The sequence below is a fragment of the Pyxicephalus adspersus genome, chromosome 5 (assembly GCF_032062135.1).
Source record: "Pyxicephalus adspersus chromosome 5, UCB_Pads_2.0, whole genome shotgun sequence".
Lineage (NCBI taxonomy): Eukaryota > Metazoa > Chordata > Amphibia > Anura > Pyxicephalidae > Pyxicephalus > Pyxicephalus adspersus.
This window is the reverse complement of record NC_092862.1, coordinates 135,868,725-135,896,470: the sequence shown is the minus strand read 5'-3', so window position 1 is coordinate 135,896,470 and position 27,746 is coordinate 135,868,725. Positions and strand designations below refer to the sequence as shown.

At 39.2% G+C, this 27,746-nt stretch overlaps 1 protein-coding gene across 1 annotated transcript in view; it reads right to left on the bottom strand.

Annotated features, from left to right (window-relative positions):
• The window catches only part of LOC140331637 (pituitary tumor-transforming gene 1 protein-interacting protein-like), a gene marked incomplete in the record, with an annotated part of 53,820 nt that overhangs the window by 14,817 nt on the left and 11,257 nt on the right, over positions 1-27,746 (bottom strand). Inside the window, 4 exon segments of the mRNA XM_072412820.1 lie at positions 3,351-3,397; positions 13,915-13,983; positions 16,477-16,591; positions 27,036-27,144. Coding sequence (XP_072268921.1) covers positions 3,351-3,397; positions 13,915-13,983; positions 16,477-16,591; positions 27,036-27,144 — 340 coding nt within the window.

The window sequence follows — 27,746 nt, the reverse complement described above, 5'->3', positions numbered from 1 at the left end:
ATTAGTAGGTCATTGAAAAAGCGAAGAGAGAGGATGGGGGGTATTTTTCTATCAGATCAGAAAGGTAAGTGGAACAAGAACTGTGGGGGGATTTGAAGGCAAAGCACAGGAGCTTGAATTTGATTCTAAGGTGAAATGGAAGCCAATGAAGAGAACTACAAAGAGAGGCGGCAGAAGAAGAGTTTTAAATAAATACCTTATCTATTCACACAAAATAGTGCCTTAAATACATTGTAACTAGTGTTCAACCAAATCAGATTGTACCTTTTATTTTCATATTATCAAAACGTGTTTGAAGCCAATTAGTCACAATGACAAGAATGACTACTTCTGTCCCATTGATTATATTCCTACAAAAGCACCTGACAAAGGGTGGGAGATATTAGGCAGCAAGGTAACAATCATTTCCTAAAGACAATGAAAAATGGGCAAGCATACGGATAAGGGAAATATTATTAATAATAAACAGGACACAGGAGGAGAGGACCCTGCCCTGAAGAGCTTACAATCTATCCTATTGTAACACATCACATCCATCGGGCGTCACCACACACACACATTTACACTCATTTGTTCTTGTTAAATTAATAATGTAACTTTCTATGAAGATTTTTGAATAAATATGCATGTTTTATAATAGAGAAGAAGACAATCTTGTTCTTCATACCCCAATATTATTTTTAATAGTGTCAAAGAACAAAGTGCACTGTAGCTTGCTTTGTATGGGACTGCACAGCTGTTGACCCCTATCCACTGCCAAAAGAATCTACGATGGCCATGTGAGCATTGGTACTGGTCAATCAAGCAATGGAAGAAGTAGGACTGGTCTGATCAAAATCATATTTATATTTTTCAACCTGTGGGCGTAGAAATAGTAGCAGAATGCACTAAGGACAAAAAAAAAATGTCCAAACCTCTCACTCCATTTTATAACTCTATCCCCCTCTTACACAGTTTATCTACACCACCAACTCTCTCCCCCCGCCACTATGTATGTTTGGGCTAAATTTATGTTTGTCTTCTCTCGTATATATATCCCCTATCCTTTATTGAATTATAACCAAACCAAATCAAAACAGCCATAACCTATTAAAGAATGCTCTTTTATTCACTGTGAAAATAGGCCCCAGTTAATATGTTAATATAGCTTCCTTTTGTTTTGCAGACAATTTATGGTTGCATTTGTTCTTTACCTAATATTGTAAAGTGAAAACTATGGGCAAGATATTTAATTCAAAAATTAATTTGAAAATATATTGTTTATGTCCCATGCTTCTGTATTTAATAAAGTTATCATTCTGGTAGTTTATATTACATGTTCCTCCATCCATTATACATTCTTCCTATCCACACTTGAATATCTGAATTATGTTTGTATTTTAATTCCTGTTTTTTCTTTACTGTATGTTTAGGTTTAAAATTGAAAACTTTAATAAAAAATAAAAATAAACTTTAAAAAAAGGATCTCCTGTAAAAATGTAGGCACCTTTAAAGGGTCTTTTTGGTTGGAGAGATTTTGGCAAAACAAGGGGGACAAACACAATGCTAGGCAGGTGGTTTTATTGGTTTGGCTGATCAGTGTATTTGCTAATGTGTTAGGCTGCTTACACACGTGCAATAATTGTCGTTGGAAAGGATCTTTCACAATCCTTTCCAACGACTAATGACTGAACGATGCATGAATGAGCTCTGTACATACAGCACCGTTCTGCTCTAAGGAGAGGAGAGGGGAGGGGGAGAACGACAGAGCGGCACCCTGCTGCGCGGTCTCCCTCTTTACTGGCATTATGATCGTTCAACGTCCATCGTCCGTGGATCCACCAGGGAGGTCGCTCGGACGATGGACAACGGGCACAGTGCACATGCCAGATTCTTGTCCGATCTCGTTTTCGTCGGCCCTGAGCCAATTATTGGACGAGAACCACTGGACGTGTGTACTTAGCCTTACACTTTCCTGGAGGTAATAAAGCACCCAAGATGTTTTTTGAATGCTCTTATCTTTAAAGTCCCGCACCTGACGCCAGTAGAGCAGATCCACAACCATGGTTATTACAACGTGCAGATAAATGCTAGAAAGAAAAAGAAACTTAAATCTGCTGAGGTCCCAGTTTCTAACCTGATAAACATGGGTAGCTGTGATTGCTTAGCAGATGTTTTACATTTTCCTTTCATGTTTCATAGCGCTGGCAGAGCAGGTCATCAGTCTGAAGAGATAATCATCTCATAAGCAAATAACCTCAGCACAAAAAGCACAGGGTACAGTGTACAGGATTGGAGTGCCCTTCGTGCAGCACATTTCTAATTACCGATCTATTCTTCCTTTTCTTTCACTAATGAGGATTCAGGTCAGCTGAACAGGGTGTTTTTTGTATTTTTTATTTTTTACTTTACATCGTGTCATGATTTTGTTTAATTTCTAGTTGAAAAAGATAAGGGCACCCAAAGGGCTTCCTTAAAGGCTGAAGTCTCTCGAAAATTCCCATAACCTGCTGTCTTCATCAATTTTTTCATGCAGACTTTAATGGCAGACTAATCCATCTTCTTCAGACATGACCTGTCCAGTGGTGTCTAAATGCTACGACGGTACTGGCATGGTCTAAAATACCAAGCTTTTGTTGGACCCGGCCTTGAAAGGTCAACAATTTGTTTTGTGCTTGTCACATGCTACCTGGATACCAATGTTTATGTCCAGGATTGCATATGCATTGCATTTTAAAGCGAAACTAAAAAAAAAAATCCAAAAATATTTTGGATCCGACAGGGCATTATGGTAAAAAAGGGACAGGTAATGTTCGTTCTGCATTCTTACCTGCCTGATCACTCCAGGTCAAAACTGTCAGCTTGGTTGCCAGTATACCCAGCAATCCCAGCTTCCCCTGCAAGGGAGTTACGTCCACTCCAATCAAGATGGCCAAAGATTGCATCTAGGAAGAGGGGAAGGACGAAGATGGAGGTGCCCTACAATAGCAGGGTTTAGTTCTGCTTTAAAATCCATTGAAGCAGGAGGAGGGGGTGCACAGAATGTATTAATATACCTTGGGCAGGGGCAAGTCAGGCAGTAAGAGAGGTGGATCTCACCGCTCATTCCCACCCACCATGGCTGGGAGCTGATCAGGGTCCTCTCAAGGCAAAGCAACAACAAAAATAAAAAATGACAAGGACAAGGAAAAAACTATTTCCAAGTTTAAAAATTGAAAAAAGGACACAGTTCTTAGCAAGTGGTTCTTCTAATGATCCCCTAGTCAGCATTTAACCAAGCAATGTACTAATTAATTTATGCTATATTCCCTAAAATTTTGAACATGGACTCAATCTGCTAACACAAGTCATTAAAAACAAAATAAACATACCATATTTCTTCCGAATCTCATTATGTTTTATGGTCCTTTCATTTTTCCTGCAAGAGAAATAAAAGAAATAATAAAACAAGGGTATGAAGTGACTTCTATAAAGAAGCTCCTAAAAATAAACAGCTTACAAGAAAATGAGCCATTGGGTCTGATTTATTAAAGCACTCCAAGACTGGAGAGGATACACTTTCATCAGTGAAGCTGGATAATCCAGCAAACTTGGAATGGATTAATAAAAGTCATTTGTTATTTGTTAGCAAATGTTTTCAATCCTGGAGCAGATCCATTCCAGGTTTTCTGGATCACCCAACTTCACTGATGAAAATGTATCTTCTCCAGTCTTAGAAAATTGTAATAAATCAGGTGCATTATATTGTCAAGATACAGTACTAAATCCCATCATTGGAGGGCGCTGCACTAACAACTGATATTCCTGGACACTTTCTTTAATCTGTATGCCCAGCCTTACAAGTGTAGGGAAGGGTTAAAACCCATGTCATATTCATGTTTTGTTGTCTGTGTGTTTTAGGGAGTTCAACCTTCCATTCCAACAGAGGAAATAATTTCCCAAAAACGTATATACCCTACGTACTGTATCTATGGCTACAATTCATGCTCTGATAAGAATATAATTCTTTGTAGCCACCCTATTGTGCTGTAGAGAGCTAAGCCTAAAAGTGTGACTGACCCCATCCACGATACAGAATGCAAGGAATCATGGGACATTAAATTTTGTTATAGGAAGGCAGCCAAAACTGAAGCTGCTATGCTGCCCTCTAGTGTTCAAATAGAAATAGAAAAAACTTCCAGCAACCCTCACACAACTACATAAAATAAACACTTTTTCAAAGTAAAAACACATTTTGTAAATTAAAATGTATTGTACGCTTTATTATTTCTTAATGTGAAGACCCTAATGTTAGTGTTGTAGATTGCAAACAGCAATACAACCATTCCATACACAGGGAAGATATGTGTGCAGCTTATCCTCTGATTTTACAACAGAATGTCTCAAATCTACACTCAACGCATTTCGCAGCTTTCAATAGTCCGCTTCTTCAAGAGAATTTGGAAAGAAATCAAATGCATATAAATACTTTAAAAGACAGCGCTAGGTCCAAGGTTCAAATCTCGGCCAGTACACTATCTGCATGGAGTTTGCAGGTCTCCCTGTGTTTCCTCCGAGTATTTTCTCCCACATTCCAAAAACATGCAGTTAGGTTAATTGGCTTTCCCCCAAAATTGTCCTTAGTCTGTGGTAATAATGCTGTTTACTATGTCTGCAATATAAATACTGCATATCCAATAATAATTTAAATTGATGACAGATAAAAAAACAAAACTTTTCCTAATGTCTCTCCAATACCATATGGCAGCAAGACCAGATTGTAAGGATAGGAGAAAAATGAGATCAAACTTCCAAATATGTCTCTGGATTTGAGTATGCTGTCCCTTAAAGTAAATATTAGATTATTTTCCAAATTCAATGGAGTGATGGATAATATATTCTCTTAATGTACAGGCCAACTATCAGGGTATTCCAACACCAGTCAGGGAATATGCAGTAAATTCCCTTTATTCTCACCTCCAGAGCATCGGAGGTGAGAGTAGAGCACTAGCTGTTATTAGCCCTACCAATTTTTCCATGAGCTGCAAAATACCTTCCCTACTAGCTTACAGGAATGAATGGGGGGATGCTCTGTAATCCTAGAAACACTTCCTGTTGTAAAGCTATTATTGTAATAATAATATCATACTAATAATCTGAAAATTCAAACTGTGCTTTGCCTTCAAATCCCTCAACAGTTCTTGTCCAACTTATGTTTCTTATCTGATAGAAAAATACTCCCCTAGCCACTCTCTTCGCTCCTCCAATGACCTACTAATGACTTCCTCACTCATAACCTCATCACACGCACGGCTCAAGACTTTTCTAGAGCTGCCCCGACTCTCTGGAATGGTCTTCCTTATCCTATTTGACTTGCTCCTACTTTCTATTTAAAAGAGCCCCCAAACCCCACTCTGATGTAGATTATTAACAGTAAACTAAAACAGTATTAAAGGTCTCGAGGAATAATCGTTTTATTTCAGCAGCTTTCACGGTCAAGTAGCAAGGAGCGGCAATATATCCTCCAAAATAAAAGTTCAATTTTGCTAACATTTTCCTTCCGTGTAGAAGCTTCTCTGGACAAGAAAGTCTGCAAATCACAAAGTGACACATAGAGGGCTTCTCCCAAAGTGCAATTTTGTGTCTATCTGTGCGTTTTTATGGAGGCCGCCGCACCGTGAGCGATTAATAAGTCAACTCACTTACCGACCGTGGTGTTAATTTGCAAGCATTCATTTTCCTCTCATCTATATTACTGGTGTGACAACATTGTAAAGGAGTCATTGAAAGGCGATGGCAGAAGGTGCACATTACAATGACGGAATGAAATCTCACACACAATTATTGCCGCGGCTCGGGTGCCGGCACAGTAACGTGTCGTGTAATTAACGCGTTTGCAAGAAAATGATTGCATGAATTATTAACTTTCTGCCTTTGCATATACAATCACATTAACCGTCGCAGAAAGACATACAAAACGGTATTAATTAAAGAGAAAAATGAACGGAAAATTGATTTTGAAATCATTAACAGACTTTAGTTTTTGTCACTTATTTTTATATGAGGATTTCTATAAAATGTCAGCGGAAAATTAGTTTAAGGAGGGAAAACATTTAGTTGTGGATTGGGAGGGATAGCAAACAGCAATGTATTGTTTGAACTTTTATCTTCAATTAAATCTGTCCACCAGCTTTCACTTTAGTCTTGCACAGCTATACCGGCTCCTATACCGGACATAAGTTGCTTACTCTAATTTCCCTGCAAACTGCAAACTTCTTACAACGTGCTTTAGAAACTGCAACAAGTCAGATGGAACCCGCCATATATCCTGGATGGAGGACATCCAGCATCATCTAATCCAGTGTTTCTCAACCAGGGTTCCTCCAGAGGTTGCTGGGGGTTCCATGAGCAATGAGCAGTTTGTGCCTCTCAGGTTAGTTTAGGTGACTCCAATGATCTTTTTGGCTATCTGTAAGGGTGACATTCTTCCCAATGGCCAGCAATGCAAGAGGGATTCTTTCTACTGACTACTACACTATGTGCTGTGAGCTGTAGATATAGTAATTATAGAAGGGGTTCCCTCAAGGCCTGGAAGTTATTACAAGGTCTTGAGGGAACAAGACCTTGTAAAAACTAGGTAATAATAAAAAGGTTGGAAAAGGCTGATCAAGCCTCACCCATCCCTTTTCATTTATTGAACTTTAGTGCTTTCAAATATGCAGGCTCAGCATCACACGTAGCCATTACCTATATTATTTTTATTATTAAACCCAGATTTTTATAGCGCCAACATATTACACATAGCTGTACAGTAAATAGGGGTTGCAAATGACTAGCAGACAGACACAGACAGTGACACAAATGAAAAGAGCTTACAATCTAAGAGAAATACAGAGGACCCTGACTGAAAGACCTTACAATTTAGGAGAAAAGCAAAACAAAGGTAATATCAAAAGAAATAGTGTGACCTCTGCCCAGAGGAGCTTACATCATAAATCTGCATGCAAATACATTTTGGTCCACTCTTTTGGACCACCATCCACCCATCAAGGCATGTTGATATTTGCACGGCTCCTCCAAAGAGCCAGTTCACTGCGTGTATCAGAGCTGAGGGCTGAGCAGAGTACCTAGGCCGGGTGCTCGGATGTTTATAGGAATCTGCGTCTGACAGTATCAAACACTTAAACAGAACAACAGTCCCCTACTTTCTAATGTGAATGAAAAATAAAACAAACAGAGTGTTTCGTAAAGAGGACACCACCAATCACTATTGGCCCATGGAGCTTTCCCCTACCAATCTATTAAGTGGTTTAATTGAGCTAATTACCACTTTATAAATATTGCAAACAGGACAAAAAAATGAATTAGGTTCAGGAATGATCAGCTGAAAGGTGGCTATATTTTGGGACAAATGTCATTTTTTGTGTGTATAATTAACACAATTTATATGGTGGACACCGTTTCCCATTCTCTTAAAAAAAAGTCTCCTTATCCTGGTGACTATCCGCACTGGCATAAAAAGCAATTGTAAATTCAAAATTGTTATTAGAACAGACACAAAAGGAAAAGAATTCCATGAGAATGCTTGTCCGATGATATATATCTAAGAGAGTATTTTCCCTCACTGTTGTGTACTGGGATAGGAAATAAAGGGAATGCTACCCAAAATGAGACATGGATCATGAAAAAAAACATAGTCAGAGGTGTATTCTTCCCTTTCCAATATTAAAAATAAAAGCAATGCCTATCAGCAAACTTAGTGTTCTCTCCAGCCCCTTTTGGCTATTTTGCAATTCGTTAGCAAATGTTTCCATCCTGGACCAGATCCATTCCAGGTTTTTTGGATCACCCAGATGAAAGTGCCTTTAATAAATCAGGCAATAAATCAGGCAACCATGCACCTACTTAAAGGATGGAAAGTTCTTTAAAAAAAAACTTTCTCCGAATCCTTATTTTGATTTATAGCCTCCTTTGCTTCTTATGTGATCGTAAGCAGCTTAACAACCTCCGTCCCAAGGTGCATTCTGGGAAATATTCCTACATTTGTTAGCTCTGCATTGGCGTAAATATCACTGTTTATTTAAAGCCCTTCATAATTTCCCCAGAATTTACAATATTGTCAGATTAAAGCAAACATTTTTTTTTTTTTACGCGGGGTGCTGTGAAGTCTTCGATCTCGCCTGTAAATAAACGCTACAGGAAACAAGTCAGGTTTAATGAATTAGCAGAAGGTGGCGATGCGTTTTCAGAGAGTGTTACAGCGGATGCAAATCCATAACATCCCCCTGACACAGCGTTTTTAATGAATTTTTGATATATTTGCAGAACAAATCAGAAAGACTATAAAACAAGCGGCACAGGACAAATTGTGAATCTTCCGGCAGAGCTTTATTGAGAAACTTCATTTGAAGGATTTAGACTTGTTTTGTTTGTGATTTGTGGATGTATTATCTTTAAATGAGAGCAATGAGGTCCATAAAGCTAGATGTCAACCAGACAGTCAGAGCACATTGCAAATACAAATGGGTGCACTGGGTTATATTGCAAAAATGTTTAATATTATGATCAGCTGTTCTTGTTATTTGCACTCTCTGGCCACATAGCCAGAAGGGTGACATGGCCATTCTCTGCTGCAGCATTGGGTCACGTGGCCATTCTCTGCTGCAGCATTGGGAAACTTGGCTATTTACTACTGCATCATTGGGTGCCTTCTCATCTGCTTGCTGGACAAAGAATGTCATTACACTACTGAGATCCTCTTTGTAGTGTCTTCTAGTTACCTTTGGTGGAACTTAACTTGTGATACTCACTTATCCCCATTCCGTCTTTCTTCTTTGCTTCCCGGAGACAATCTTCAGCCACTTTATTTGACCATCCTCGGAGAATGTAAACCCCAGCGTGCACAAAAGAAGCAGGGATTTCTTGTTTTTTTTTTTGGCAACCAATCCGAAAAGTTGGTCAGCAATCATACAAGAATAGTTTTTGCAGAAGGAACATTGTCTGTGGTTTTCTGTAAAACGCACCTGCCTGATCGACAATTTTAAGTTTCTAAGGCAATATTGTTCAGTGTTCACCCTAAAAAATTTTTAAGCCAGGAGGGAAGAAGCTGTAGGCGGTTTGTGGCCCCTGTATTGTGACCCAACTCTTCAGTAAAAGTGTTGGATGGTGCAGCACCAGGGTCCCAAGTTCAAATCTCAACCAGAACACTTTCTGCACGGGGTTTGTATGTTCTCCCTGCGTTTGCATGGGTTTCTTCTGGACACTATGCTTTCCTCCCACATTCAAAAAACATGCAGTTAGAATGATTGGCTTCCCCTAAAAAGACTTTAGGCTTTAGACTGTGTTAATGACATATAACTATGGTAGGGACAATAGATTGTGAGGGACAGTTACTGACATGACCATGGACTTTGTAAAGCGTTGTTGCTATATGAATACAATGGGCCTAATTTAATAAATCTCTCCAAGGCTGGATGCAAAAGTTACAAATTCCAAAGTGAAGCTGGGTAATCCAGTAAACCTGGAATGGATTTCCTAAAAGTCATTCCCTATTTATTAGCAAATGTTTTCAATCCTAGGCCAGATCAATTTCATGTTTGCTGGATCACCCAGCTTCACTGATAAAAGTGTACCCTCTCCAGCCATGGACAGCCTTATTAAATCTGGCCCAATTCCTCAATTTTGTTCAACCAAGTTTGATTGGTTAACCTTTCATTGGAGCTCCTTTCATTTTTTAGTATACTAGACATAATAGGATTGAAAACCAGTGTTCTCCCCAACCCCTTTTAGCTGGCAATTTTCAGAAACCACTCGGCTGTTTTGGCTGATAACTGAAGAGTTGGGTCACAATACAGGGGCTGCCACCCGCCTACAGTTTTCTCCTACCCAGCTTAAAAATTCTGAGGAGAAAGTTGAAATCTATACATCTGCTATTGACATTTACAGCCACATGGGCCTTACAACTGTGTCCCTTCCAACACTTTGTACAGCCATGCTCCACTGTCACCATCAGGAGACCCCGCCTGTGAAATGCCATTCAGTCATTACTGAAATGTATGTAGATATAATAATCAGAACGTTCCTATGCATACAACAATATTTAAAACAAAATGGCCAACAACCAAAAAAATAAGCAGGGTTATTAAAAAAAAAAAAACAGCACCGGATTCACTGCGAGCGATGTGTACATTGATCAGGGGCCTTTAATAAGAAAGGGTAATTGTTTTTTGTAATGCAAGTTATATTTTAGGTGTATCGTTTTATACTGCTAAAGATATGTTTATATAATTATCTATTGGTAGTTTTTTATGTGGTGATGTGCTCATATTTTTCATCTTTATTGGATAAGTGTGTAAACGTCAAGTGGCTGCAAGGACATCAGCAGTACTGGCATGCAAAAAATATTATATTTTTATTGAAATTTTATTTTTTATTATTTTTTTAAAGAATTGATTATATTTGAAACTGCTTTAGTAATATTCATCTTTTTTCAAACGCGGCATGCTTGACACATCAAAGAATTGGTAAAAGCCTTGCTAAATGAAAAGAAATGCTAGGTCTCAATGGCAGCCAGTCATGTGACCAGCACCTAGGCATCAATCAAGCTGCATCTGCTGATTAGGAGGACAACTGCTTAGCCAGGGGTGAAGATTGGCCGCACCTGCCTAAAAGTTAATCCCCTGAGCAATTTTGGAGTCTACATAATCTATCCCTTGGCACTGGTCACATGATTCAAGGCTACTGCAGCAACACTTACATTTATTCAACATTATTACAACATTTCCAAATAAAGCTTCCTTAAATTTTTTGTACAGGTTTGCTTTAAATGGCCCTTATTTTTGTGCAGGATTTCCAGGATATTGGAAAGTCACAGCCATTTTTCTAACAGCCCTGTGTGCATTCGATCAGATGCCCCGGGCACACAAATCTGCTTGGCGGCATTACGCCATCAGGCATGAAAAGGTTTTCTTATATCAACACTTGAGCTGTGAATAAACAGAACAGCAGGGCTCGAAATGGGAACAGTACAGCGACTGCCATCTGTCCCTGCGAGTGGCCGTAATCATTATACAGGGTAAGTTATACTCAGGAACGGCTCATTTTTAAACTGTGGAGACGCGCTGTCCATCGTGGTAATGGGCACCAAATCACATTGTGGCAGGTGCAGACTGAATGCATCCATCCTCCATTATGTTTCTGTAAATAAACATTAAACACCCGTAGCTGGGCCGACACAGCATACACTGCCTGATCTATTGCTGCATCCACAAGCTTTACCCCCCCCCCCTCCTTCTACTTCTCTGTAAGTCTTTATAGGGTATCACCAGTTGTGTAAACTTTATAATACAACTGCAAACAACCATTAGATAAAGCTTCAGGATTAAAAATGACCAAGCCATTGAAATCTGCAGTCAGGGGATGTTTTCTTTATTTTACAAAAAGAAAATTCTTTCTTTACAAACTGGATCATTCGTATTTATCATCACCTTGTTCGTGTTATCAGCCTGCTGTTTAAGCTTACAACTGAAGTTTAATCAGCTTTTATTTTTTTGGTTCTTCCTCTTCCCTTCATTTACATGCAAATACAATTTTTAAATAAAACTCTGGTTTCATGACAAACTTTATTTTAAAGCAGAGGTGGGCAAACTCCCGCCTTCAGACCTCTCATTGGACACCGTCCAAAAAGTTTGCCAACCCGTTTTAACGTTTGTCAACACTCCAGTGTTGTCATGATTGAAGCTCCGTGCAGCCAGATTATGGATAGTGGGAGGGGGCTGGCACAGTGCTGCTCACAGATTCCTAAAAAAACATCACAGCACCCTGCTTCTTAGGATCCATTCTCTGTACAGGTTGAGAATGCTCCTGCTGCTTTTATTCATTGGACTTCAGTTATTTTAATCATGGAGGCTCAGTGAGCAACGAGCTGGCTCTTGGAATGAGTTACTGCAACATTAACCTTCCATTATTGGTGGGTGTCAGTCTGGAGGAGTTGCCATTCATAGGCTATCTTTACCTGCATGAAGAGTAACAACCACATGTGATGTGGAGTCTCTATGATTGAAAGAACTGAGGTTCAATAAATAAAAGCGGCAGGAGCATAGTCAACCTGTACACAGGATAATCCTGATAGACATGTCTCCAGGGAAAGCACGTTCTTTTTCCATCCCTCTCTCTCACGCTGCGTCAATTATTTACCAGTTAATAAAAAATAAAACATCTTCTGAGGCTTGTTTTATACTCACCTAACTCTGTTATATTATATGGCTCCTCACAGCAGATATCATTACTCATCTCTCCCACTTAAAGTGGAACTAAACCCATCGATACTCACCCGTCTCTATTCCACCGCAGGGTGCTGCCATCTTCTTCCATCTTCACTTTTGCATTCTGATCTTTGGCTATCTTGATTGGTCTAGCTAGAATAACGTAACTTCCACATAGGTACATGGGGGTTTATTCAGTCCTTGCACCCCCAAGGGAAGCCAGGTTATCAGGTATTACTGGCAAAAAGCACTTAATGAAACTTGACAGGTGGGTGCGATCAGGCAGGTAGGAATACTATTGCAGAAGGAACATAGCCTATCCATTTTGGCAATAAATACCTGGCCTTGGCATTGTGAGGATAGATCAGTGTGATATGGTTAATCCAGATGCTAATTTCTTGAGAATATATGGCATAATCTTATGTATTAGGAATAATACTTACCATCTATTGGCATTAGTTTGGCCATCCATTAGCATTTGTTTGATGCTGTGCCTATTTTCCACTTAACATGCTATCATACATGTTCCAATTATAGTACTGAGGAGATAGGGAACTCTAACTCCCTTTGCTTCAATGAGAAGCTGGTCATTGTCTCACAGTCTTTTCATGAGGAAGCGGACTAGATATCTGTGAAATGCGTGGAAAGACACATGTTGAGAACCATCCAGTTATCATAAAAGTTTTTGAGCAGTATTTGCTATTTTATATATACTACTGTAATACATGAATTTTAACACTTTTTTACCTAAATATATAAATATCTGCTTGATCACCAATTTCAAAGTGTGACTTTAGTTGCACCTTTAAGAATTGGGTATCTCCAACAAAAATTTCAAGATCTACAGGACAGTGGCATGTAAAAACATGTCATATGTAGACTTGACCTGAAGAGAAATGTTTTCCCTCACTCTACTCTTTTTTTTAATTTGGTATGGTTCTGGTGGCTGAATGCTACATTGGATCCCTTATAGGGAAATATTGCACCCCCAAAAACCCAAAAGTAACAACTTTAGCTGGATCTGGCCCAGCGCCTTCTTCCTCAAACTGCCTGCAGTAGAAACTAGGACCATTATCATTGTTTATGGCTATATTGCAGTGAGTAAAGAAGTAAACGATAAATCCTAAATTCTGGTGGGGTCAAGAGGCCAAACAAATATAACACGATGGGCCTGATTTATTAAATCTCTCCAAGACTGGAGAAGATAGAATATCATGAAAAAACCTGAGTGATCGAGCAAACATTGAATGGATCTGATCTGCCACCTAATAGTAAATAGTTTTTTAAAATCCCCTTCCAGGTTTCCTGGATCACTGAGGGTCTCCCCCATCATAGTTTATATTTTACAGTCTTAGAGAGATTTAAAAAATCTGTCCCTTTCTATCTTACAAATCTACAGAAGCCAACACCCCGGACCTAAGAATAACAAATCATTGTCCTTGTTTTGGTTGTGGTACCAGTCACAGGTTTCAGTCCAAAGTCTGCTGCTCCTATCATCACCTAAAAGATCAATTACCCAGCAAAAATGTACTCTTGGTTATCACCTAAACACCCACAAGGATTGACGTCAGCGTTGTCACAATAGTCACCCTCGTTCGGTTGCCTCGCTGATTTATTCATCTAGTTTAAATAACAAGGCTCTTAATAATTCATAGATCTGTTTGCTGCACCAAATGACAGTAAACAAAAGTACCTCTGGAGGGATTCCTGTTTCCTCCTTTCTCTCTCTCGGATAAGATTCTCTTCTTCTGCTTCCAGTCTCCTACAAAAGACAAAATAAAAGAGAAGCCGTCACATTCTGTAGGCAAGAGGGAGGAAGCCATTGTGTCACTCCAACAAGGAATCATGAAGGAATGATGGGTATTTGGTAAAGCAGAACTAAACTCTGGGGATACTCACCTATTCCTGGTCCATCAAGGGCACTGCCATATTCTTACTTCTTCGCTTCTGCATTCCGATTCCGAAGTTCCGCCACCTTGATTGTCCAGGGTGGGATGATGGAAAATGCAAACACATGGGAATTCACTCCCTGGCACTCGCAGGGAATTGCCGGATATCCCTGGCAACAAACACTGAGCTGCGCATGTGCAGCTGAGCGCATTTTGACAGATGGGCAGCAATCAGGCAATATTTATTGCAGGAATGTGATCACCTGTCCCTTTTCTGCAATAAGAATCTGCCTGATGACACATTATTTGACACTTTACTTCCACTTTAGGGCTAGACACCAGGCAGATATGAAAGACACCAATTCATGTAGTGCCTTATTCATGGGGATATATTTAGGTGTATTTTTTATGCAGAAATTTAAGCTCTGCTGTCCAGGGATCAATTTGAGTGTAAGAAGAAGGAGCCCAATTCTTGAGAACAAGAATGCTGATTTGAGAGGAAAACAGTGACAGAGACTAGCTTATCACTTAGCTGCTCCATTATCCATTCTCAGGATGGGGATGTCCAGGAGAACCTGGGCCCAGGGTAACCAGACTGATGATGCCGGTGGTCATTCAGCATGAAAAACAGCGACATCTGGTGGTTGCAAAAAAGTGCTGCGAGGTAAAGCTCTAGAATAAAGGTGATTGTTGGAGGTTTTTACATTTTTTTAAATTTTAATATGCTAATAATGTTGTTTTGTGTGCTGGAGTGCAGATTTAAAGTTTACCTTTATTGGGGGTACAACATGGAGGCTGACACTAACAATCTCCTTCTGAAGATGGTATTTAGTGCTGTCTGATATGCAGGCAGTTAGAAGCGACAGAAGAATATAGAAGGCATGAAGTTAGCAAGTCGTTATTAGGTCTTGTATTAGTATTGATTGGCTCAATGCTATTCTCAGAAGTCTGCACTGAGGTACATGTAAAATTGTTGTGACCTGCTCCATGAGACTTGCTGAAAGGAAATCTGCTCTGAAACTCATTAGGCCTGATTTATTACGGCTCTCCAAGGCTGGAAAGCATACACTTTCATAAGTGAAGCTGGGTGATCCAGCAAACCTGGAATGGATTTCTTCAAAGTCATTTGCTATTTGCTAGCAAATGTTTTGAATACTGGACCAGATCCATTCCAGGTTTTTTTGGATCACCCAGCTTCACTGATAAAAGAGCAAACAGGGAAATCAGAAGCCCTTATCTATATATTAGTTTCAGGTTAATGACCTAAATAATTTTTTTTTTGTTTGATCTTTTTAGCTAATGAAGTGGGGTCCATTCTAGAGGTTTAAAGCTATGGCCTGGCTATAGAAATCTAAGTTATGGTAGTCGTTGGAGGGAGAGTGAGGCACCAGGGGGTCAGATCAATAAATCATTATAAAGATTATTGCCTTGGTGGCTTTTTATTGTACTTTATAGCTCCCTTATACCTGAAGTCCAGCTAACATTTCTTTTTCTAGTTTTTGAAAAGAGAATCTCGCTCTGTGTCCCCACCAGGTGAGGAGAATTTCCTGTACTGGGAGAGAAATATGGATATCAATGGGAACACACATAGCAGTGAAAAATCCTTTAACAAGTTTGGATAAATAAGAAATATCACCACTAGGTTTACCATGACCTGGAGAACCTTCACAGAGTTGAGTTCAAAGAAAACATCACTTTTTTTTAATTTAGCATATAAAAATCGCTACACAACCCATTTTGTAATTTTATGTCATTAAAAATGACCTTTCTATTTCAATCTGCAGACGCTGAAATTTTCTATCAAATTATAAGAAATAATTTAATGGGATACGGCAACCTAGAGCTGTTCCATTCACATCTGGTGTATGAAATGTCCAGAATTGTCATTTTCTGCTTGTGTGATTATAATTATTAATAAACAGTATATACCGTGTTGAACCCATCATTTTTTTTTTAAGCTGGCTGGGAAGAAATTGTAGATGGGTGGCAGCCCCGGTATTGTGACCCAACATTTCAGTAACCACACACAAAGCGGGGTGGTTAAAAAAAAAGTGCCGCACCAGCAACCAAGCAATGCCAGCAAACTCAGTGTTCTCCCCAGCCCCTTTAAGCTGAGTGCACCACCAGGCACTTTTCAGCAACCACTCCGCTGTTTTTAGGTGGTTACAGAAAAGTTGGATCACAATCCAGGGGCTGCCACACCGGTCTACAGCTTTTTTCCACATAGCTTAAAATAAATTCTGGGGAGAATTCTGAACAATGTTAAATAAAGTCCTTGTAATGAAAAACAAAAACCCTGAGGTGATTTTTTATCAATAATTTTCAGTTACACTTTAAAGCATTAAAAGAACATTTAAAGTACTTACAGCCGGGCACTGGAGCTCTTCCTGCAGTAGCAGCAGTAACAGCAGCAGACAATGACACCTAACAGGATTGCTCCCAATACCACAGACATGGCGATAATCAGCGCTTCAAAGTTTACTGAAAGGTACAAAAACAACAAAACAATTAATTGTAGTAACAAAAACAATGAACAGATGGATCGGCAGCAGGAGAAGAGATGCAGACATTTACAGCCATTACTACGTTACACCCGTGGCGGGAGAACGGAAGTTTTTGTAAATAGTTAGAGCAAGGATTTTGTTTTTTTTAGCATTCATAGTTTTTATTTTATTTTTTTCTTCTAAGGCCTTCTGCTTTATCACATTTTAATTTTTTAGAAATCATTTAAATGTCGTTTTAAGCTAAGAGAGTATTGTCAGAGGGAGAGAAAGAAAAAAGTAGGCTTTTGTAGGGCAAGAGTATGTTTTTTTAAAATAAATTTAAATTTTATTTGAACATCCTAAAAAACTAGGCAATGACCATCTATACTTAGCCCTAGTCTAACATTGATGCGCTAGTCTTATCATGACATCGTACTTATATGGTACATTGAGTTAGGTTCACAGCAAAACACTTGGTTTCCTACACGACGCGTTTCGCCCCGCAGGGCTTCTTTATGGGATTAGGATACTTGATGGTATTGCTGAAACTCTTAACAGGTAAGGTACAACTGATGCCAGTTCTACTTGAGGGTACCTTGGTCATAGAATCTAGTAGTCATTTGGACATACTGGTGCTGATACTGTGGTAGGATGTTCAAAAAAAAAATTAAATGTATTTTAAAAAAACACATTCTTGCCCTACAAAAGCCTACTTTTTTCTTTCTCTCTCCTTTTTTTTTTTTAATGCAAAACTACAATAAACCCAAGATAACTCCTTGCTGGAAACACAACACCAGCCATTCTCAACCAGCGATGAATGGCATCCTAGGGTTTCTCCAGAGTACAAGGGCTTCCTTGAGCTGTGGTTGATTGACCTTGCATTTCATGCCTGCATAGTTCCAGGGCCAAGGTCACTGGGAAAAGCCAATTGCAAGACAGCAAACAATATTTTAGCTATCTGTAAAAGTGTCATTCTGATCAGCATTGCAAAAGAGGACTATCAACATAAAAAGCCTTCACCCCATGGACCACCGACATATGATGATGACCACTGATTCCCAACTAATTTTTTAGCGGGGGTTCCTTAAGACCTAAACATTATTTCAAGTGTTCCTTTGGGGGTAAAAATGTTAAGAGAGGATGCAAAATACCAGTGTTTCTCAACCACGGTTTCTCCAGAAGTTGTTGGGGGTTACTTGAGCAATGAGAAGTCTCAGGTCACTGTAAGTGACAGCAATAATGAGCATTTTGGCTATTTGTAAGGGTGACATTCTTCCCAATCACTAAAAATATAGGAGATATTATTTCTATTGTCCACAACAATGTTCTATGAACTTTGGATTTAGTAATTATAGCCAGGGTTCCCCGAAGAGCTGAAAGTAATTTCAGAAAAGCTAAGCTAGAGCATCATTATTCTAGAACACTTCCTGATTGTTATGCACTGAGCTCCCAGCCCAAGTACCCGGTGGGTAGGCTTTTGTCAAACCCACACAGAATGGGACCCACCTGGTTTTGGCTAGGTGGGCAGAGTATGGTCCATCTGGTTTTGGCCATGTGGGGCTAGTACCTTGCCCATCAGGAGCGTTACGCCCCAAAGGTCAGGAAACGTGTTGCCATTCCTCTTTAGAGGAGGGAACATAAGGCACCCTCCAGCACATGTTTTTGTGTGGTATTTTTGCACTTTCACTTTTTGAGCATCAGAGTTTTTGTTTAAGTGATTGTGCTTTTCGGGATAAAAAAAAAAATATATATATATATATAAATTTATAAAGCAGGGGTTCCCTGAAGACCTGAAAGTTATTTCAAGGGTCCCCCATGTTATAAATAGGTTGAGAAAGGCACCATACCTTCCCTATAAACCTATACAATAGTAGCTATTGACGTTTCTGCATACACAATGCATTTTTGTTTTTCCATGTTTTCAGGTAAAAAAAGTAAACTTGCAAGTGTCTGCAGAATCCAGGGGGGTTCCACAGCTCATCAATAATTGCCATGCTGCTGGAGGGGGTCGACGCTTTTTCTACGGTCCCCGGCAGCAATACTAAAGAATATACAGCGTGGAATGCGAATGTATCATGAAATCAAGCTGAGATGTGCTGGATAATAGCTGCTTCAGGTGACAGAGGAATGAACGGTTACAGAATAACATTATTCCTAAACAGGGTTGTCTTGTTGTACATCTCCATTGTTACGCATGAAGAATATCTATTAGGGGATGTGGGGGTAGATGAGCACGGTATAGGTTATAAACACGGGTCGGGATTGTCACTCTCGGCAAGCCAGCGACATTGCTGGATTTTCTGTGGTTTTTCTAATAACTGCAGTCACTGGACCATGGATCGTATATAGCCTCTGAAAAATCCACAGAGCTGAATGTAAATCGATAATCATTTCACTCCAAATACTTTTCAAATTTTTTTCACCTGCTTCTTTTATTCGGAATCGTATTTATTTTTGCAAAGCAAGACCGAAAAACAACCACATAAAAGATAGGATTTTAAAAAGCTTTGGAAAGCAGAACTCCAAGAAAAAATGAGTATCTCATTTCTCAAAAAAGTTTGGCTGTAATAGGTCTTTGCATTCAGTTCAAAACAATTTCTAGATGTTCTCGGTCTGATGGTCAAAGTCATCAAACCTGCATCACCTGAATCCAGCCCAGCCCTCTCCTTCTTTTAGAATGCTCCTTGGTGGCTCGGTGGTTAGCACTCTGATCTTTGCAGAACTTGGTCACAGGTTCAAATCTCTGATTGGGCACTATCTGCATGGAGTTTGCAGCTTCTACCTGTGTTTGTGTGGGTTTCCTCCCACATTCCAAAAACATGCCGTTAAGTCAATTGTCTTCCCCCCCAAAATTCAAAATGGTTGAACAAAAGAGAGGAGGCTGGACAAAATGTTTACAGGATCGATATACTTTTTGGAAGGAGTCTTTTATGTTTGTCACATCGAAACCTGATGAGAACAAAGTTTAATTTACATTGTTAATATAGGTGGATGTTTCGCTTTCGTATTTGCATTTAAAAGCTTATTTAAAAATAAAAAGATAGAAAATTTATTTTTTTAAAAGTATACATTATAAAAATATATCCGTTTAATACTTAAATATAAATTGATCTGAATATAAACCTGAAAATACAGGAATACTACATTACCTTGGGAATTAACCTAGAGGACAAGATGCAGCTGTCACTGCTAACATCCAAAACAGTAATCACAAGAAATGACAATACAATGATTGAGTAAACACATCTTTGTGGTGTGTTATTTTTATAACATTTATATACTTGCTCTGCACTGATCTTCTGTGCATTATTGTTGGCCACCAGTAATGGTGCTGTGTCCTCAAGTAAGGTGTGCAACAAACTTAGGTTTCTTGCCTCATAACACAGATGACACAGTGCCATCTAATGGTATGACCAGAGTATAAATCAAGAATCCTTTTCTAATGACATTTTGTAGGGGGGAAAAACATCTTGGTTTATACTGAGGTATATGTATATAAAAAATGGCTCAGGACCATCATACCCTAGCTTCCCTAATCACTAAAAACTTGAAACATGTAAATATAAGTGTTTTTTAAAATATTTTGTATCCCCAGCTTTTATTAAAAAATCCAATTTTAATAATGTAATCCTGCCATGAACGTCTTTGCTCAGGCACTTGCTCCTTCGTGGTCACACTTACATTGGTGTTGGCTGCAACTTTCCATATTGAAGTCATTTATTGTCAGAGAGCTGTGTGGCAGAGCTGTGTATCTGACAAGACTGGACAAACAGAAATAATCCTACCCTATGCAGTATTTAGTGGTTTGTCTGGAGTTCAGCTTTAAGCCTCATCGGTAAATCTCAAATCTCAGTAAGATTCTTTTGTCTTCTAAAGCTGCTCATTGGAGTCTACAAACTGACTGTTGCTGATGTGTTTGGGTGATGGAAGCATAAAAAAGAAGCATGTTCCGCACATCATACAAATCTCAGTAGGAGATGGTGGATATTACAGTCATTACACGGCACTGCTGCTATTATTTGAGCTTACAATGCGGGGTTCTCCTGGTAAAGGTAGGCAGCCCTCTCCGGCACGGCTGGACTCCATCTCATTACCCGTCTTCTATTCTCCCGGGGCAGAATTAGCCTCTGTGATGACATCTTGTTAAGCTTGTCAGAGATTTACAGACTGAGCAGTAAGCAAACTTTTGCACAGCCGTATAATGGTGCAGACCTGCTCTCCCCAGTCTGGGTCAGAGCGTCAGCAAAAGCCATACATCATACCAGGCACTAATTTGGAGCCTAATAGTGAAATGTGGGGTTCTCTTCTCACATCTCATCTCTTGTATCCTACAAGTTTATCAGCTAAAGCACAAAGGACAGGGATTTCACTTTCATCCCACAAGAAAACTGCTTTTCATGCAGTTATAACTACAGCTAGCCTGAAAATCTTTATTTCTTTCCATCTATCAGTCCTTAAATTGAGGTGTATGCTTACTGTTCCTTAAAGCTGAATCTCACACGCTGGTGGGTGGTCATAATCAGAAGGTTGGCACAGCATATTTGCCAATGATGGCATGGGCTTACCATGCCATTACCATGGACTAACACACATGCAGCGATGACTGGTCCAGGAACAGCCATCCCCCCATCAGAGGATAACACCAAACTTTGCTGCCAATTTCCATAAAGACTGTGACCCTCTTCAGCCACTGATGATATACCTCCTGTGTGTGTGTGTGTGAAAGAGTAACATTGTCTCCGGCATCTAAATCTAGGCGAGTTCTACACTACATTGAGCATGCACCTTATGATGTAGGGCAAAAACAAAAAGCCACCAGGAGCCAGGGGTTGTATGTTTTTGTACCTGTTAGCAAGAAAGCGTCCTCCATCCTCATCCTCTCGTAGACTTCAGTGGAGATACATACAGAATTCCAGTTTTCATTCTTCTTTCATGGTGGAAGGTTCACCTGGAGTGGCCCAGCCACATTTTGACTTGAACCCTATTGAACATCTCTGGAGAGAATTGAAAATGGCTGTCTACCGATCCCCATCCAACCTGACCGAGATAAGAGGTTTTGTAAAGAAGAATGGAAGAACATCTCCAAATTAGGAAGTGCAAAGTTTGCTGCATCATACCCAAAGTGTTTTCACTATGTTATATTGGGGTATGTAGATTAATGGGGGGAGGGGGGGGGCGGAGGCAAAAAAAAATGAAACAAATGCAGCATCAGTCTGCAACATATCACAATTGAAAAAACAAAAGACGGTCTGAAGACTTTCTAAAGCCAAAGCATGCATTATATACATATAGCATCACACAAAAAAATACCATTTAGGTAAACTTTTAAAACAACAAATTCAGACAGGAGCTTCGAAAAATAAACTATAATTTTGCCTTTTGGCACATCTCGGATTCTTGCAGCCTTCAATATTAAGAGCATAATTCAGGCCTAATTGCAGAACACAAGCAGTCGATAACATTTATAAATGAAGCTTAATGATTTGAAATATCAGACGTCTACGCAGCTGGCAGCAATTTAAAGAACCCCTAGAACGCATTCTTATAATGAAGGGTTTCATCTTGCTTTTAGCATTTCGCTTTGCCACCTAGTGCCCGAACTAGCTAACTGCAAGTCACTGAACAATACCAAACCCTCGGATAGACGGTTAGGTTGTTTTTCTTTGGAAACAAAATTGTTTTTATTTTATGTAAATGGACTCATTTGTTTTTGGTGGTGTAACGGCACTCGTTGAGTGAACAGTGCCGATCCGTCACTGCCTTGCTGAGAATTTGCATTATTAGCAGACAGTTATGCTAATAGCTGTGAAGATGGTGGAGGTATTTAACAGGCTAGTTTGCATAGATTATAGCAAGCACAAATGCCAACATGCTCCAGAAGTTAAGGGGGGGGGGGGGGGGACTCTTTATTATTCCGCCATCACAATTTTTATATTTATTAGCATAACAAATTACCATAATTTATTAATTACATTTTCTTCCTAATGAGCTGCATTAGTTCAAGGACACGCAATTGTTAGCGGCACAAGGAGAAGCACACCAGTGTTAAGAACTTTGCCTTCTGAAATATTATGGTAACACGGACTCTAAATCTAAACTAAATAACATTTTTTATTTGCTGAAGTACTGCAAGCCTAATTCAGAAAGGCAACAGACCAGGAGAGGAAAATGTATGTTGAATAATATTGGACTGGATTTATAAATTATTCTCTTGTTAACTTGCTCTAGATCCCATTATAATTTACGTTTATACATAAAGCATTTCCTTTGGTGACAGATGTGCAATTTTACATATGGCCACTGGATGGCAAAACAAGTCATTTTGATAGGAACTGAAATTATTATTAATAATATAAATAATAATAATAATAATAACAGTATTTATATAACACCAACATATTTTGCAGTGCTGTAGATTAAATAGGGGTTGCAAAAGGCAGACAGAAACAGTGACAGAGGAGGAGATGAGGACCCTGCCCAAAGGAGCTTACAATCTAAGCAGAGTAGTAATACTTAACAATAAAAAAATTGCCCTTTTGTTTAAAGAGTCCCATGACAAAGCAATGCACTGCCTGATATGAGGGATTGTAAGCTCTTCATGCAGGCTCCTCTCCTCCTATGTCACTATGTGTATTTGTCTGTCATTAGCAACCCTTATTTAATGTACAGCGCTGTATAATATGCTGGCGCTATATAAATCCTGTTTAATAATATTAAGGGTGTCTCAGCTCTTCTGTTTGGCAGTGTCGTAGTTGTGTATCTGCAGCATAAAATATAAGGCACTGCTGCTCTCAGGAGAGTTGGAATGACATTTGGAGATTTCTCTGCTGTGCTGAGCTCAGACACAAGAAAGTAAACCCCTTTCTCTACCAAGGTGGGCAAACAGTACAGAAAAGGCGTGCCGTGCCATGCACCCCAGGACCAATAAAGGCAAATAACTTCAGGAGGGGTGCAAAGACGAGCCAATCACCTGCACAAGAAAAGAAGCAGCAATGGGTCACAAAATGCACAAAATGTTGTTTATTGCAAAGCAGTGGTCTAGTGTTGTCACCCCACACAGGAAGCACTGTTATTTTTAGGATTTTCAGGTTACAAATCTGTACACAGTGAGGAATGATGTCCAACATAATGAAAATAGATTTGACATTTACATAGATTTTAAAGCTGAACTACAGGCACTAACTTTGTTTTCCAATTTGACATTATAAAGCCTCATGTTATCTTAGTAAAGGTAAAAGTAGCACTGATATGATTACTGTGCAGAAAACAGTGCTGTGGGAGGGATCCAAAGGATCCATCACTACAGGCTGTGTGCAGAAAACTACAGGGGGCAGATATAAGACCAGGCACCCTGCACATAGAAAAAGCGGCAGTGACTGGTCTTTGCTTCTGCACCGACATCCCCCGTAATAAAAGATTGTTGCACAAATATGGAAGAAACACACATGCCTTTCATGCCCTACCTTCAGTTTTACCCAACCTTTAACACAATAATAAATATGGCAATTGTAAAATATATTTATAATATTTTTGCTTGTTGTTTATCTTGTGCTCTCTGTATGCAGTAAAAAAACATTCAACAACTTTTTTATATATTCTCTGTACAGACTGTGTATTTTATAACTCTTCTCTTGAATTGTGGCTAACTGCTGCCATCTAGTGGAAAGTAAATAAAACAGTTTTTTTACTACATGCTTTTTTTTTAAATTATTTTATTATTTATTATCCTATTTTTTATCATCTTTATTATTTTGTATTTTCATATTAGATGAAGAAGTGCAAATACCTAAATTTATTATAACATCAGCCCCAGCAGAGCTCACAGTGAAAAGCTGCACAACGCAGTTTAGCAGTAGGCTTGTTCAGGTGAAGCAGCGACATTGTAAAAAGAGCAAATGTCCAACTGATTGGAATAAACTCAGTTGTTGCCCAAAGCTTGGAGGTAAAGGAGCTACACAGACAACCACTCAATATCATAAAAAATGCCTATGTTTGGAAAAGATCCTCTTCCTTACTTTAGGGGCCCCCACAATCTCCATCCAATTGATGGGACATTTAACCCTGAAGAAGCCTACCAGTGAAACGCATCAGGTAACACCATCTTTATCAATGGGCTGCATATCTCCCATTTGTTTTTTTATAAGAGTTTTTTTTAGTAAACCTTAATACTTTTTTCTATATGGCTTATGTCCTAAATGTTGAACAATGTAGACCCCCCCCACCCTCCTTTTTTATATCTATTTCAAAGCTATGCGAAAAAAGTGACAGACAGGAGCCTATTGTTCAGGAATACCTGAATATATATAAGTACCTGAATATGACTTTGTCTCAACCTCCTTACCACTCAGTATTGCAGCACTCAGGCTGTGAAAGGTTTCTTTACTTTCTAATATGCAGGCTGTGATGAGGAGAGGGGACCATGACTGTTACTAAACCATTACAGAGAAAGTGGGGTCAGCCATGTGCAGTGATAGGCTGTGTAAATCTTAGGAATGGATAGACAGAGGCAAATCCCTTGGTAGCTATCTAGGCTCTCCAACATGTATTCTACCTGTGTTTTATATGTTTGCACAGACTAATGCTTACTTTTACCATTAAACAAATATTTTTATGCCTGGGCAGGCGGGCGAGCGAGCGAGCGCGCACACACACACACACACACACACACACACACACACACACACACACACACACACACTTAACAGCTCCTCTTCAGACGACACCCTGCTGATACAATAACACAGTTTTTGTCATTTACATAATCCCAACTGTATTTTACATGTGCTGACCCTTTAATTAAGTCAATCATTAGAGGCAAATTGCTATTCTAAAAATCTTTAATTATATATGGCCTCTTTTACCCAATCAGAAACAAGGAATTTCAGTCCCTTTTAAAGGGGCAGCTACCATTTGACTCATGATGATTCCATGGCATTTGACTCCTAAGAATCTTTTTTGCATATGTATTAGATGTAATTTATATACAGTGAGTGAATTCTGAATAACCATGAGGTATATTAGCATATGAATAGTGGTAATTTGAATAAGCATTTGTCTTTCAAAGCAGGACAAATCTGCAACCTCCCCAAGGTACAAATTTTATCAAATGTATTCCTTTTTAAAAGGAAATGGAGACATATTGTATACAACAAGCTGGTGTTATATGCCAGCATTTCCTGTGCTTTTTTTATTGATTTGGACAAGCACATTGCAATGCTTTGACATTTGTCAACTTTTCCATCAAAATGAACATGAATCTAAAGCTGAATTAAACTTCTTGGTGGGTGCTAAGCTTCTACCATAACCAGCAAATATGAACAGCACGCACTTGCTGATTATGGCACATACCTACCTTGTGCTGTCACCTTGCATCAATGACAGGTCCCTGACCTTTTATTATTGCAGGGATGAGCGCCCTCATCTTTACGGCTGACTTCAGTGGACACAATGGTCCTGTTCATTGATTGGTTGACGTGGTGCTGATCATGGAACATACATACCTTGTGCTGTCACCTTGCAGCCATGACAATGCCAGAACCTGTCATTGCTGCAAGGATGGCGGCTGACAGCTTCACCACCAGCTCAGCAGTGATGGTGATCCTGCTCATTGATTGGATAATGTAACTCCTGCGCATGCACGGAAGTTACATTATCCCAAGCGGCTGGATCTGTGAATGAAGATATATATCACCTTTTCCATTCCTTTTTCATTTAACATGTGGTAATATGTCTACTTATTACTGAATGTAGCCAGAGTCCCTTATCCCACATTCCTCCTATAAAATTTAAATCTGTCAAATCTTAAAGAAGAACAATTGCACAGATGAATAGTAAACCTAGCAAACGAAAAACATTATTTATATTTTCCTAGCTGAGGATTTGACATTACTTACCTTACTCCATTGCACAGATAATCAAAGATCCAATCCTCTTCTTCCCTAGTGCTGCAATATGGATGGGCACTCCTACACCATCAGGAACAATGCAGCACCAGAAGTAACTACTGTTTTTGTATTGTCTGTGAGGATAACTGCAAAGGGCCAGGGGCAAGACCAGTCAAAGGTCAAAAGAAGGCTGGCTTTGGGGGACAGATTGTTGCAACCAAAATTAGCGGGAAGAAAGCCAGAAGCTGTGGGTAAGGTAACTGTTACTTTGTTATCATCCTCCAAATAACCATGTAGAAGGAAAATAGAAAACAGATTTTTACTAGCATGAGTTGGATTAATAAAGTGCAAGCAGCTTCATCTACCTAACTCAGTAAGCTGTTCCCTATTACTTTAGTAAATGCTTCTCATTGGGTACCTGGAAATCCTAATTGACTAAATACAGCAAGTGTGTATGAGACATGAAATTTGCCTTACAAATCATAATCTGGCAATCTGAGTACTGTTCAGTAGTAACCAAGGCAAAGTTGAGTGCTTTTATTGTTGGGAATTACTTACTCCAGCAAGCTGCCCATCTAGCATTGGACAGGGCACAGAGCGAGGACGGAGGTAAGATCATCTTCACCGGATACTCCAGACAGGTGTTATTTGTTGTACACCACAGGCACTGAAAGCAAACATATCACAAAAAAATCAGTTATGCCCAGTGACACCTTAACTAAGAATACAAGCACACACTTCTTACAATCTCCTAGATTGTAAGCTCTTCGGGGCAGGGTCCTCTCCTCTGCCTATGTCACGGTCTGTATCTGTCAGTCATTTGTAACCCCTATTTAATGTACAATACTGCATAATATGTTGGCACTTTATTAATCCTGTTTAAAATTAATAATGATAATTTTGACCAGGGTACTTTAAGTGTATGCTAAAATGCAGATAATTGCTTTCTACATAGCTTCTTTCTGTAAATGTTTTTTTTTTTTTTTAAACCCCAGTAGCTGCTATTCTCTTCCTGAGATCTCTATGATTAAGCCCATGGTTTAGGTGAAACACGTCAGAGGATGAAGACCTTGGAGGGGACATTATTAAGTATATTCTATCCATAGCCATCTTGCCTAAGGTAGGGAAGCAGAAATATACAAGTAGCCCCTGAGTTAAGGACATCCAAAATACAGACAACTCCAAGATACAAACAGGGCTTCCCTGATTGTTCCTGTAAAGGAGGAGGCAGGTTGCATAACTTGCAAAGGAAATCTTTTGCCTTGTAAC